This window comes from Panthera leo, chromosome E2, assembly GCF_018350215.1.
Source record: "Panthera leo isolate Ple1 chromosome E2, P.leo_Ple1_pat1.1, whole genome shotgun sequence".
In the NCBI taxonomy this organism is placed as follows: domain Eukaryota; kingdom Metazoa; phylum Chordata; class Mammalia; order Carnivora; family Felidae; genus Panthera; species Panthera leo.
Genome location: NC_056693.1, coordinates 10,502,826 through 10,516,712, shown reverse-complemented (window position 1 = coordinate 10,516,712; position 13,887 = coordinate 10,502,826). Strand labels below are relative to the sequence as shown.

Sequence of the window (13,887 nt, the reverse complement as noted above, 5' to 3'; positions counted from 1 at the left end):
TGAAATTCTAGAATGTAATAGGGTCTACCATTCCATGATTCTGGGCTTTGAACACTCAGGAAAGGGTTTCCCAACCTCTGGCACTAAGGATATTTTGGGCTGGATGATCCTTCCTTCCTTCCTCCCTCCCTTCCTTCCTTCCTTCCTTCCTCCCTTCCTCTCTCCCTCCCTTTCTTTCTTTCCTTCCTTCTTTCAATTCTAGATTTCTAAGACTCCAGATTTTGACATGCAAGTTTCTAGAACTTGACACATCTACAATTCTACAGTTCTATGATTCTAGACTGCTGAGACTCCTTGATGTCCAAGGTTTTAGGGTTTTCTATACATAAATTCTAGAATTCAGTGACTCTACAGTTCTGGACTGCGAAGACTCCAGAATCTGATGATTCCAAGGTTCCAGGATCCCATACACCTAAGATTCTAAACCTTAATGTTCTTATTGTTCTTTAGCTGTGTGCAGCTAAGATTCTGTAATTTTTTCGTTCCAATGAATCCTAGAATTGGACAGCTCTAAGTTTTTATGGATCTAGATTTCTGATTTTCTAGATTTTAGAATTCAAAGTTCCGTGTTCTAGATTTCTAGGACTCTAGGATCCCATGGTTCCCATGCGATGCTTCTAGGCTTCCATTATTCTCAAATCCGATGGTTGTAAAGTTCCAGTATTCTGAGAATCTATAATTTGGTAGTTCTAGGCTTTACGAACCTAAAGTTTCTGTGGTTCTTTTCGCTGAGTCCTACAGCCCAGAATTCCTGAAGCCTATGCTTCCAACATTCCATGGTTCTAGAATTCTCAAGATCTGCGATTTGAGAATTCCATGCGGGGCACCTGGGTGGCTCAGTCAGTTAAGCGGCCAACTTTCAGCTCAAGTCATGATCTCAAGGTTGATGAATTCCAGCCCCATGTCGGGCTCTGTGTTGACAGCTCAGAGTCTGGAGCCTGCTTCGGATTCTGTGTGTGTGTGTGTCTCTCTCTCTCTGCCCCTCCCCGACTCTTGCTGTCTCTCAAAAATAAATAAACATTAAAAAAAATTGTTTTAATTCCATGCTAAGTGGCTTTATAAAGCTAAATTTCCAGGCTCTGAGCTATCAGCACAGAGCCTGACTCAGGGCTCGAACTTACCAGCTGTGAGATCAGGACCTGAGCTGAAGTCAGGAGCTTAACCGGCTGAGCCACCTAGCTGCCCCATTTTTTTTTTTTTTTTTTTTTTTTTTAAGATTTTAAGTAATCTCCACACCCAACACGGGCCCCCAACTCACAACCCTGAGGTCAAGAGTCATGCGCCCTACCGCCTGAGCCAGCCAGGCACCCCCAGAATAGTGGGATTCTTATGGCCTGCTGGGAGCCCAGGGGAGAGAACCCCTAAGCTGCTAAGCCAGTGTATGTATGTGCCGAATGGGAGGTGGGGCGGGAGGGGGGCGTCTGACCCCTGACCCCGTCTGTCTCCCCGCGGGGGCCCCGCTGACCTTTGCACTGCAGGCCCTGGCGAAAGAGGCCTTTGAGGAGCTTCTTGCAAGCCTGGCAGACGGTGGGCCGGGTGTAGCTGTGGATGAGGAATGTGTGCGGCACCTTGACCTTGGAGAGCAGCATCTTGTCTAGCTCGATCGGGCGTCCCGTGTAGGAGGAGGCAGAAGAGGAGGAGGAGGAGGACGGGGGCCGGCGAGGCAGGAGCTCGGTGGTGCTCCGGCTCTATCGGTCAGCAAGACGGGAGGGACGCATTAGTGCCTGGGCCCTGTCACCCGCCCGGGCCACCGCCACCGGCCCGCCCACTCCCCAGCCCCTCACCAGCTCATCGGCCATGCAGGGCAGGGACTCAGAGGTGCTGAGGCGCACGGAATGGCCACTGGCCAGAGACGTGGACGACAGGCGGCGCTTGCGGGCCCCGCTGCAGTTGTTGGGGATGCTGAAGGCGCAGCGCTTGTGGTAGTTCAGTCCGCAGCCTGCGGGGGGCGCCAGACGATCAGAGACACGTTTCCACCAGGCCTGGGCTCTAACGCTCTGTTCCCCCCCCCCCCCCCCCCCCCGCCCTTCCTTTTCCGTGGATAGGAAATACAGTAGATCTCTCCGGAGGGCCCCCTGGTAGTGCCATTAAAGCCAATGAAAAGTTACAAGGACTCAATTCAGGTGGAACTGCTCCTGGCCTAGAAGGTTCTGGACCAGGCAAAGAACCGGGAGCGGGTGAGGTGCTCGCTGAGGGCCCAGGGCATGTGGATTGGGTCGTGGAAGAAGGGGGCCACAACCACGTGACCAGCGGCACAAACGAAGAGTGCACGAGCAAGGACTGTGTGTCTTCCTTATTCCGACATATGCGGACGCCAATATTTTGTTCTCTTCCTTCTATCCCCTCATCCCTTTTTTCATACGGAACGTTTACGAATGTGCCTGTCATCCTCGCGCGGGGACCATGCTCCTCGTGTCCGTATCGCTCCAATTCGCGGATGCTCGTTGCCAGAGCAAGCACTGTATTGGATGTAAGTTACAGTGTATTGGATGTAAGTTACAGGATAAGAAAGCAGAAGACTGAACAGCAGGAGGGCCTGGGGGGCTCAGGTCCGTCAAGCTCGGGGCTTCGGCTCAGGTCGTGATCTGGAGGTTCTGGAGGTTCATGGGTTCAAGCCCCGAGGGGGGGGGGGGGGCTCTGGGCTGATAGCCCAGAGCCTGGAGCCTGATCCGGATTCTGTGTCTCTCCCTCTGCCTCTCCCCCCCCCCCCCCCCGCCCCGACTCTCTCAAAGAAAAAAAATTTTAATAAAAATAAATAAATAAAAATCCTCGTCCATGAAAGCCTGGACAGACTCAGCTTGTTTTCCTAAGAGGCTTCCCGAAGCCTTACTCTAGTACACCTCCAGTGACTCCAAATGATTCCAAGACGGCGCTCTGTTCTGGAGTGGAGAATGTTCCTCCCGCCTTTGGAAGCTCCTTGGGGAATGCTTCGTGAAGCCTGTCTTCTGGCAGCCCGGCGGTCATGGGCTTTCTCAAAGGTGGTGCTACCAGAAAAGCTTCAGGATGGCAAATGGCCGTTGTGCACAGGGAAACACTTTCCAGTGTTGACCTTTATTCACTCATGTCCTTCATTGGAATTTCAGAGTTTCATCCATGATTCCGTGTGTGAGTATCAAGGTAGAATCAAACCCTCATCGGAAGGTGTCAAGTCTGACAGGAGCGCCTCACCTGCTCCTGGTTCTTTACCTGGCCCAGAACCTTCTAGGCCAGTAGCTGAGCTGATCTCATGGTTTGTGGGATCGAGCCCCGCGTCGATTGGGATTCTCTCTCTCCTTCCCCACACACGACTGTGTGTGTGAGCGCCCGCGTGGGCACTCTCTCTCAAAAATAAACGTTAAAGAAACCTTCCAGATGCCAGGACGTCAAGAGTTGGATATGGTGTCCTCAAAATAAATAAAAAAGCTTAAAAAAAAAAAAAAAAGGGTTGGATACGGTGTGTGCATGAGAGCAATATTGACAGCAGCTCTGAACGCACAGAATCGGTTTTCCGCAGGCCTGAGATGGCTCTTATCCGAAGAGTCCTTAAACGCCACAAGTCTATTTAGGGCTGCATGGTAACAACTCTGGTCCATTCGGTAGGTCATCTGGTGTTCCAGACTCTAGATTTCCATTTGAGCATGACAGCCGCAAAGCTGGAGATCCTTGGATGACGGAATATCGGAAAACATGCCTCTAATAGAGGCTCACGTTGAACAAACAATGGCGGGGCAGACAGTCTTCGAACAACGGATGGTCTTCCGCTGCTGTGTGTAGAGTCAAGGCGGGTATGTGACCTTCCTCTGCAGGCGGGGTGAGATCTCAACGCTCTCCCTCAGAAGCATCAAAGATAGGAAGAGTGGACCCGTGGAACTTGACACTCGGGCTTAACCTTGAGACATTTGGGCTAAAGGAACACTGTGTGTTCCTTTATTTATTTATTTTTTTAAGTATGATAAAATTAAAGACATGTGCATGGGTGCTTGTTGTAGACTGAACATGTGTCCACCCCTCCAATCTCATAGGATGATGCCCTAACCCGCAATGTGACTGTATTTGGAGATGGGCCTTTAAGGAGATAACTAACATTAAATGAGGCCATAAAGGTGGGGCCCTGATCCGAGGCAATTGGGGTCTTTTATAAAAGGAAGACCTTTCAGAAGTTGTGAGCACACGGCAAGATAGCAGCCATCTGCAAGCCAGGAAAAGGTCCTCACCAGGCACCAAACCCTGTCCGAAGCTTGATCTTAAACTTCCCCGCCTCTGGAACTCTGAGTTATAAATACGTGTTGTTTAAGCCAGTCGGCCTGTGGTATTTGGTTATGACAGCCCTGGCCCACTGAGGCGCCAAGTCAATAAGGACTGGACTGTGATGGTCAGGTGCCTGTGTCAAATTGGCTAGGTTAGCATCCTCGGTAATTCCGACACGAATGTAGGGACTCCTGGTAAAGGTGTTTGGTGGATGTGAATCAAGTCGGCAATCGGATGACTTGAAGTGAGGGAGAGTGTCCTAGTTAGGCTGGGTGGGCCCGTTTCCCTCCGTAGAAAGGTTTGAAAAGCAGAAGTGAGATCTCTCAGATGAAGAAATTCTGCCAGTGAACAGCAGTTTCAGCTTCTGCCTGCCCTTCCTGACCGGCTGCCCTATGGATTTCAGGGTTGCTTAGCCAGCCTCCCCCTGACAGGGGCTTACAATTCCCTTACAGGAATTCCTTCCAAATATCCCTTAATATGTACCTCCTACTGGCGGTTTCTCTGGTCGATCCCAGTTGCAGGCTCCGCCTTCTTCCCCCCCCCCCCCCCCGCGCCCATTCCCCTTTTCCTCTCCCACGCTCCTCCCCCTTTTACCTCTCCCTCGGAGCTCCACCTCTCAGGCTCCTCCTCCGGAGCTGAGCCCCACCCCAGACCCCGCCCCTCGCCCAAGCCCCGCCTCCCACCCCACCTCCTGTTCCTCCCCCATGCGGTGCCTCCCGGCCCTTGCCTCTGCCCCCCGAGCCCCGCCTCCTACACCTGAACCCCACCCCAGCCCCACCCTCCTGCCCGCCCCCTACCCCTTGGCCCCGCCTCCAGCCCCTCTCCCCTCACCATCACACTTGAGGCCCTGGCGCACAAGGCCGAAGAGCATCTCCCCGCAGTGATCGCAGAAGGCAGGCGCTCGGTAGGAGTGAACGGTGAGGGCGTGGGGGCGGATCTGGAAGTCCTCGAAGGTGGCCGAAGCTGCAGGCAGCAGGGGGAGGCGGAAGATTGAGCCGGGGCAGCGGAGGCTGTAGGGTCCTGGGTTTCTCACAGTCCTCCCGGCTGCAAGGCTTCATCTTGCCTGCCTTCATTCATTTACTCGCATACTACACTCTACCTGGGTTCAAATCCCAGTTTCACCACCGGGGCACACACCTATGCCAGGGACTGGGGAGGCGTTGAGCGGATACAGAGATTCAGTTTTGCAAGATGAAAACACTCCTGGAGACTGTTGCAGGGAAGCGTGAATGTAACTAACACTACTGAACAGGAGACGCACAAATGGTTAACACAGTAAATTTATGTTACGAATATTTCACAGTTAAACATTTTTAAATCAAATTTAAAAGTACAGATGCCTAAGTCTCATCCTCAGAGTCTGCGATCTACTTGGTCTAGGATAGAGCTCGAGCCTCAAGAGAAAAAACAAATACCTATGTATCTCAATGTCCTCATCTTTAAAAGGGAAATCCAACAGGAGCGCCCAGGTGGCTCAGTTGTTTAAGCTTCGGACTCTTCGATTTCCGGTCAGGTCGCGATATCACAGTTCGTGAGTTAGAGCCCCGCATTGGGACTCTGGGCTGAGAGCCCCCCGGCCTGTTTGGGATGCTGTCTCCCTCTCTCTCTCTGCCCCTTCCCCGCTTGCTCTCTCTCTCTCAAAATAAATTAAAATAAATAAATAAACTTTAAAATGGAAATCCAACAAACATTCACCGAGTATTGTCCTAGGTGCTAGGGACACCACATAGAACAAAACAAACTCCCTTCCTGGCCTCTAGTAAGCGGGGGCAGACCCCCAAAATAAAGAAAATATAAATATTCCTATTTAACAATCACCCAATCTAGCAGTTACCTTGTGCCAGGCACTGCGCCAAGTATTTTAAAATACTAACAAATTCAGGGGCACCTGGGGGGGCTCGGTCGGTTGAGACTCTTGACTTTGGCTCAGGTCATGATCTCACCGCGTCGTGCCTAGGGCTCTGTGCTGACAGTGGGGAGCCTGCTTGGGATTCTCTCTCCCTCTCTCTCTGCCCTCTCCTGCTGGTACTCTCTCCCTCTCTATCAAATAAATAAACAAACTTAAAAAATAAAATAAAAGAATGAATTCAGTTGTCTCAAGAGCCCTGGAGATACATCCTGCCATTGTCCCCATTTTCCAGATGAGAAGATGGCAGCACAGAGAGGTCAACAACCTGCCCAAGGTCACACAGCTTGCAAACTGTGGAACTTGAAATCGAACGCAGGCCAGTGCAGCTCCAAAGTTCATGCTTTTAGCACTGTGCTTACTTCCTCGCTGAACTGTGTAACTAATAGAGTATACAGCTTGTGCCAACTATGCTCAAATAATTAAAAAAACAAACTGTCAAGCAATTGTTTCCTATCTCAATAACGGGACAAATATTTATTGAGGACCAACATAAGTTGTGGGCTCTGGTTTTCCCTAGCATAAAATTACATATAAATACACACACACACACACACACACACACACACATATATATATACACACATATACATGTATATGTGTGTATATATATATATAGCAAATTATGTATATATGTTTATACAATATCTATATCCCAGAAATAAGTTACAACTACTCTCTCTCTCTTTCTATATATATATATATATATATGTACACACACACACACACACACACACACACACACACACATACAGCAGGCCAGAAGTCAATAAGGGCTTAGGAGAAAAATTAAGCAGGGAAGGGAGATAGGGAAGGTGTAAGTGTTACAATGTTAAACAGGTGATTGAGGAAGGCCTCCTTCAGAAGGTGTCATTAGGGCAAAAAGGAGGCAAGGGTAGGAACCACGCAGGTGTCTAGGAAAGAACATGCCCAGTATCATAATAGTATTCTCTATAGATTCATTTTTAAATAATTTTTTGTTTATTTATTTCTTTTGAGAGAGACAGAGAGAGAGAGCGTGAGCTGGGAGGGGGAGGAGAGGGAGAGGGAGAATCCCAAGGAGGCTCTGCAGAGTCGGCCCAGAGCCCAACCTGGGGCTCGAACTCACTAAACCGTGAGATCATGACCTAAGGCAAAATCAAGAGTTTTACACTTAACCCACTGAGCCACCCAGGTGCCCTGTTTATAAATTCTTTCTTAAGGGCTAAATGAATATATGGAAAGCATTGAAAACACTGTTCTTTTATTATTATTATTTAAGATTTTGTTTTTAAGTAATCTCTACACCCAATGTGGGGCTTGAACCCACAACCCTGAGATCAAGAGTCACATGTTTTACTGACTGAGTCAGTCAAGCACACCGTATTTTTTTTTTTTTTACGTTAACAAAATTTTTTCTTTTTTTTTAAGTAGGGGCTTGAACTCACAACCCTGAGATTAAGACCTGAGCTGAGATCAAGAGTTGGACGCTTAACTGACTGAGCCACCCAGGGGCCCCTTAAGTTTTTTAAATTAAAAAAAAAAAATTTTTTTTAATTTTTTTTTTAACGTTTATTTTATTTTTGAGACAGAGAGAGACAGAGCATGAACGGGGGAGGGTCAGAGAGAGGGAGACACAGAATCCGAAACAGGCTCCAGGCTCTGAGCCGTCAGCACAGAGCCCAACGTGGGGCTTGAACTCACGGAGCGCGAGATCGTGACCTGAGCCGAAGTCGGCCGCTTAACCGACCGAGCCACCCAGGCGCCCCTAAAGGTTCATTTTTAAAATAACTCTCATTCTCTTTCCTACCCCTGCCCCACTCCCGAAATTCAGTCTAATATTGAGCTATTTTCCTTGTTATTGTGTGACAGAAAGGGGACTCTCTTCTGTGTGCCAAGCACCGTTTACATACTCCGGGTAAAGCTATGAACAAGACAGATTTACACCCCACTCTCGGGGAGCTGACATTTTTCGGGGAGACAGGCAAAAAACATGCACACACAAATAAACAAGGGAATTTCAGACACTGGAAGAAATGGCACTTAAGCTCAGATCCAAATAACAAGAAGGAGGTAGCTGTGAGAAGACAGGGCAGGGAGGGAGGCACAGAGGACAAGTGCACAGACCCAGAGACGGGGGACAGCTTGGCTTGCTCAAGGGACAGAGAACAGGCCAGCTCCGCCAGATCAAAGAAAAGTGAGGACAGTGTAACAGATGAATTTGGGAAATTGGCAGGGGCCAGATCATGGACACCCTTAAGACCATTTTAGGAGAGTACACATTTTATTCCAAGGGTAATGGGGAGCCATGGGAGGATTCTGAGCAGCCAAGTGTCATGATCTGACTTATGAGCTACTCCAACAGTCTGGGCAGGAGGTGACGGCCTCATGGACTAGAGGAGGTAGTAAGAAATGGACTCAGGATGGGGCGCCTGGGTGGCTCAGTGGGTTAAGGGTATGACTTCGGCACAGGTCACGATCTCAAGGTTCGTGAGTTCGAGCCCCGCGTCGGGAGCCCCGAGCCTACTTCGGATTCTGTGTCTCCCTCTCTCCCTGCCCCTCTCCGCTCATGCTCTGTCTCTCTCAAAAATAAATAAACATTAAAAAAATTCGTTTTTTAATGCGAACGGCTAGTGGGTAGCTAAGTTCCGGCTGAAAATACAGGTGACCACACTACATCTAACCCCGCAGAGTCTGATTCCATTTAGCATTTCACGGGGGTTGGGCGGGGGGAGGCATGGATAGACAAGGACACATCTCAAGTGCGCGGCTCAGTGAATGGTCAGACTGCACACACCCCGTCACCAACATCTTGATAAATAATGGAAGTTGGAAACAGTCCCCAGAAATCTCCCTCCTGGCCCACACTCTATCTTCTCCGGAGGCACCCACGTTCCTCCCTCCTAACACCATATAGCGATCGCATCCGTCTCGGTGCTTCCTCGAGGAAATGATAACATACGTAGTCTGATGTCTAGCGTCTTTCAGCTTTCGGCATTAGGAAGTGCGAGATTCACTGATGTTGCTGGGGTACCCGCACAATATATTTACTCCTTCCCAGGCCGCACAATATATTTACTCCTTCCCAGGCCGTGGTTTGTAAAAGCTCCAGAGGGGACTCTAATTTGCAACCAGGGCTTGGAACCACTGGCCCCCGACTTTAAGAAGCAGGTTTCTGGGCCCACCTCTCCCTTTCCCTCCTGCAGATGTCCCGTCTCACCTCTATCCGTTCCCCGCTCTACACACACACACACACACACACACACACACACACACACACACTGCGCCCCGTCCCCACCCCCAGCTACAGGCTGCGCCCATAGGGGGGCCTCCACCGCTCACCCGACAGCACCACCTCCACCAGGTCGCCCTCCTGGATGTCTCCAACTGAGCGCACCAGCTGCAAGAGGTTGGCCGACGTGGGGTCATGTTTGAAGAGAAGGATCTTGTCGTAAAGGCCGTAGAAGCCACACTCGGGGAACTGAGGGGCGGGAGAGGGAGGCGGTGACCGAGAAAGGCTCCCCGAGCTGCCTTCAGCGGCGGTCTGGAACGCTCCCAGGGCAGGGCCGGCTGCTTCCCCCGGAAACAGAGACCCCGCAGCCCTGGCTTCCTGCCTGCTCCCTCCCCGATGCAGCTCTATGCAGCTCGAGGCTCAGGCGGGCGGGGTGCCAGGGCCCCAGGTGTGCTGGGAGACAGCACCGCCGACAGAGTTTGGTGGCCGGACAGAGAAACTAGGGTGGGAGGGAGAGTGGCTCTGGGAGGGTGGGCATCTAGAGTTTTCCAGGGGGGCGGGTGGGTGTGTGCGGTGAGGGGCTAAGCGAACACCCGCTCCTTTACTCTCCCCGCCTCCCCAGCTTCCTTCCTGGATCTATTGTCCCTGTTACCTGGCTCCAAGCCCAGCACTAGGGTGGGGCCAGCTGGAAGAAGGGGATTTAGGACATCTGGGGGGTGCGGGGGTGGCGGCAGGAAGGCTAGGGCTCAAGGGAGCTGGAGGTAGGGAGGGTGCCCCCCCCACCCAACGCCCAAAGGACCCAGGTGTCCCAGTCCCTAGCTTGGGCTGGTTGGTTGCTGGGGTGGGGGGGGGGGGGACAGGAAATGAAACCTGGTAGAACAGAAAGTGAAACAGCCCAGGTGGGGCAGCTGGAAAGAAGGGAAGGGACGTGCCACACCTGGACAGAGAAGGCACAACAAAACGGGGGTGAGGCCTGAGGGAGTAGGCAGAAGATGTGAGCGCCCCCCCCCCCCCCCCCCCGACAAATCACCCCCAGGGGGCAATCTGCCCTCCAACCTATCCCACCCCCACCCAGTTTTCTCACAGAGCCGCTGAGTTGGGTGTGAAAACTAGGCCTCTGGGTTTGGGGATTGGGTGGGGGGTGAAGGAAGCCCCATGTGTTCTTGTCTGCTGGGAGAGGGTTCAGGTGACAGGGCCTAGGCCCTGGCTGCTTGGTCGGGTAGGTGGGGGGGGGGGGGGGAGAGGGGGCTTTCTCTAGGTGTCAGTTGCCTTGTCTGTAAAATGGGGGAGTTGGCTCAGTTCCTGAGGTTTCTCGGAAGCCCAAAGAATTCATTATCAGGGGTCTGAGAAGATTCTGGAACGTGGACATTTTGGGATTCCAACATGCTCACATGATAGTATTATATACATCTATCTCAGGTTCGAACATATTCTATGTTTGAGGATTTCACCACCCCAGAGTAGCACGGTCTGGTATTTTCATGTTCTAGGAATCTAATACACGAGGATTCTAGTGTTTGAATATTTTACCATTAGGATTGCAACAACCCAGCATTCCAAAAGTCTAACATGTTCACAGTCTAGGATTCCAGCAGCCCAGGAATCTAATATTCTAACATTTTTACAGTCTCGAACTCCAACAACAGAGAATCCCACTATCCTAACTTTTGACGTTCTAGAATTCACGCATTGAGTGCCACCTGATTCCCTCTCGGCCCGTGATCCCCAGCTTCTCACCGAGGTAAGGCTGGGGTTGGGGAAGGCCTGTTTTAATAGGCCAGTATCAGACCTGAGGAGTGGGGACAGAGTCCCCAGAGCTTCTGGGGCTTCCAAAGAGGTGCTGGCCCCACCACACACATCTCAGGCCTGGGGGAGGGCAGCGATTGGGCTCTGAGACCTCACTTACCCCACAGCAGCTAGTGCAAGAGCCCACACCCACACGTGTCACCCGATAGCCACAGCCAGTGCGGCTTGGATTTCTACTGTTTCCACCAAATGGGAGGTCGGGGATGGGCTTGAATGCGGAGGTCCCCCATCTGCTCACCCCACCGGCCCCTTCCTTCCCACTCTACACCCAGCTGGCCTCTCCCTTCCTCCCTGCTGGCTGCAGAAAACAACAACATACAGGGACACGCAACTTGGGGAGACCTTTGGAGCACCCCACCCCTGCCCTGGCCTCCCTCAAAAGGAGAGTGGGGTGAGGAGGCAACTGGGGGCTAAATGCCCCACCCCCACCTCCCAGTCGCCCAAGGTTCAATCGTCCTTCTTCTCCCTCCCCTATGCCGGGCTCCAGGCCACCTCTGGCAGCGCCCCGCCCCCTGCAGACCTCTCCCCAAGGTGGATGAGAAACGCTGCACCCTCACCTTCTGGTCCACGATGGAGCAAGCCAGCTGCTTCACGTGGGCCAGCTCGGAGGCGGTGGGCAGCAGCACAAACTCGCGGGTCAGCCCGATCTGGATGTGGAAGGAGACCCCGGAGCTCGGAGCTGGGATCTGGGCCAGCTGCGGTGGCGGCGACTGCAACTCCAAGCCGCCGGGGGGCGGAGGAGACCCAGGCCCGGGAGAGCCTGGGAGCCCGGCGAGATGGGAGGGGGGGGCGGCCATAGGGGAGAGGCCCGGGACCGGCCGCCCGGCGCCCACCCGGGATCCGGCTGAAGGAGTCCGGGGACCCCGGGTCACTGGATCCAAGGGAGCTCGTAAGCTGGTAGCGGGAGTGCGGGGATCCCGGGGCTACGAGAAAAGAAACCTAGCAGGTTGAGGGCACTCGAGGATGGCGGGACCCTGGGAAATTAGAGAAGGGTGATCCAGTGGATCAGACGCCCGGGAATCATAAAGGAGAGATCTAATGGTTTGAGGCACCCAGAGATTGAGAGATTCTAAGAAATCAAGAAAACCTAGCAGGTCGGGATCTCAGGGATCAGGAGAGCCCAGGATCCAGAGGCCCCTTGGGGAGAGAAAGGCTTGAGAAGAGAGCGGGCGGAGGGGGTGGGGGGGGAGTAGGATCGCAGAATCCAATGGCTCTAAGAAGAGGATCCAATTAAGAAGGGGGCCCGAGGGGATTCACCAGACCCTGGGGGTGGAGGACAGGAGTCTCTGAGTCGGGGATCGATCGAGTGGATCCCAGGGATCCGACGGGCCCAGGGATGGGCAAAGGGATCCTGAGGGCCGGGGTACTAAGGAGGGAATCTCACGGGTCTCAGAAGTTGGAGAAAAGTTCGGTCGGGGGCCGTGGAGAAGGGGGCGTTCCCAGCGGCGGTGGAGGGGGCGGGGGGGGGGCAAGGGAGGGTCGCCCGGCGCCGGGCGCCGGTGGCTCTTTTTCCCCCTCCAAAGTTTAACTCCGCGGCTGCGGCCCAGGAGGAAGTGTCCGGAGCGATGGCGCAGTCGGCCAATCCGCGCGGGCCTCGGTGACGTCGAGATGGGCGGAGCCTGTCGAGGGGCCGGGGGCGGAAGGAGAGGGCGGGCCCCGCACCTCCGAGTGGGGGCGTCACCTGCCCCTCCTGCCCCTGTCCGGGAGTCTGGGGTGCGAGATGCAGGGCAGGGCAGGGATCCGGGACCGATTCCTACCCCCCAACACACCCGAGTCTAGAAAGTTAACTATTCCCAGAGTTGGAGAGGAGGGGCGAGCCACCCTCATCCCCGCCACAGGTCGCGGGGGCCCGGGCTGAGGAGGCGCCTGGCCCTTTAAGGAAGGGGGCCCGTCTAGCCTGGTCGGCATCCGGCGCCCACCGCAGGGGAAAGGGTGGGAAACTGGTGTCAGGTCCAGCCCGCTCCGGGATCTCTGAACTCGGTCCGCCTCTTCTCAGATCGTCGTCCTCCCCACCCCTACCCCACCCCGCCCAGGAGAGGGTGTGCTGTAGAGACCCCCCCCCCCCCCCCCACAAGCCCGCTACACAAGTGGGAAGGCAGAGGTCTCCAGATGGGCAGAAGGACCCTGACTCATGTCTGTCTCTGGCAATCTTGGCAAGGTGCATGGAGAAACCTGGAGGGGCTGGAGCTGGATTATCTGTGCAGGAAGAGTCAGACCCAGGGGCGACAGAGAAGGGATGTAGTTTCCTTTAATCAGCTCGCCACTCCGCCCCAGCCCTCAGGAGTGGAGAGCCACAGACCGGGAGTTGGGGGGGGGGGTTGCCTGAAAGGGCCATAGCAACCTGGGAAGACAACACCCCCACCCCCACCTCATAGAGGGAGAACAGTTTGTTCTCCTGGGGGAACTGTGCATGTGTCTGTGTGCCTTTAGGTGAGTGGCTTCCCCTCTCTGGGCCTGTTTCTCCATCTGTTAGGTGGGACAGTGATAGGACTGACCCCAGAGGGTCTTTGTGGGGATTAATGAGGTTGTATGATGGCCCTGGCACACAGCTGAGGTTCAGTAGGTGGTGGCCATCACTGTAATTTGCACAAATAAAGGGGTAGGCATCTCGAGCACTCAGGGGTTGAGTATGTTCATTCAGTCAGTCGTCTCGGGAAGCATTGAATGCTGGCCTACTATGTGCCAAGCTTGTCCTAAAACAGTTCCTCCAGCCTGTTTAGGAGCGATTCAGACTCGA

The 13,887-nt window shown here is 53.4% G+C and overlaps 1 protein-coding gene across 1 annotated transcript in view; it reads right to left on the bottom strand.

Annotated features, from left to right (window-relative positions):
• The window catches only part of PRKD2 (protein kinase D2), a 35,471-nt gene extending 22,866 nt beyond the window's left edge, over positions 1-12,605 (bottom strand). Inside the window, exons 1-5 of the mRNA XM_042918741.1 lie at positions 11,708-12,605; positions 9,455-9,593; positions 5,059-5,190; positions 1,785-1,939; positions 1,466-1,688 (exon numbers count right to left, since the gene is read on the bottom strand). Of these exons, the coding sequence (XP_042774675.1) occupies positions 1,466-1,688; positions 1,785-1,939; positions 5,059-5,190; positions 9,455-9,593; positions 11,708-11,947 (889 nt within the window). The 5' untranslated portion in view covers positions 11,948-12,605. The remainder of the gene's footprint in view (positions 1-1,465; positions 1,689-1,784; positions 1,940-5,058; positions 5,191-9,454; positions 9,594-11,707) is intronic.
• Between the last annotated feature and the right edge of the window lie 1,282 nt (positions 12,606-13,887).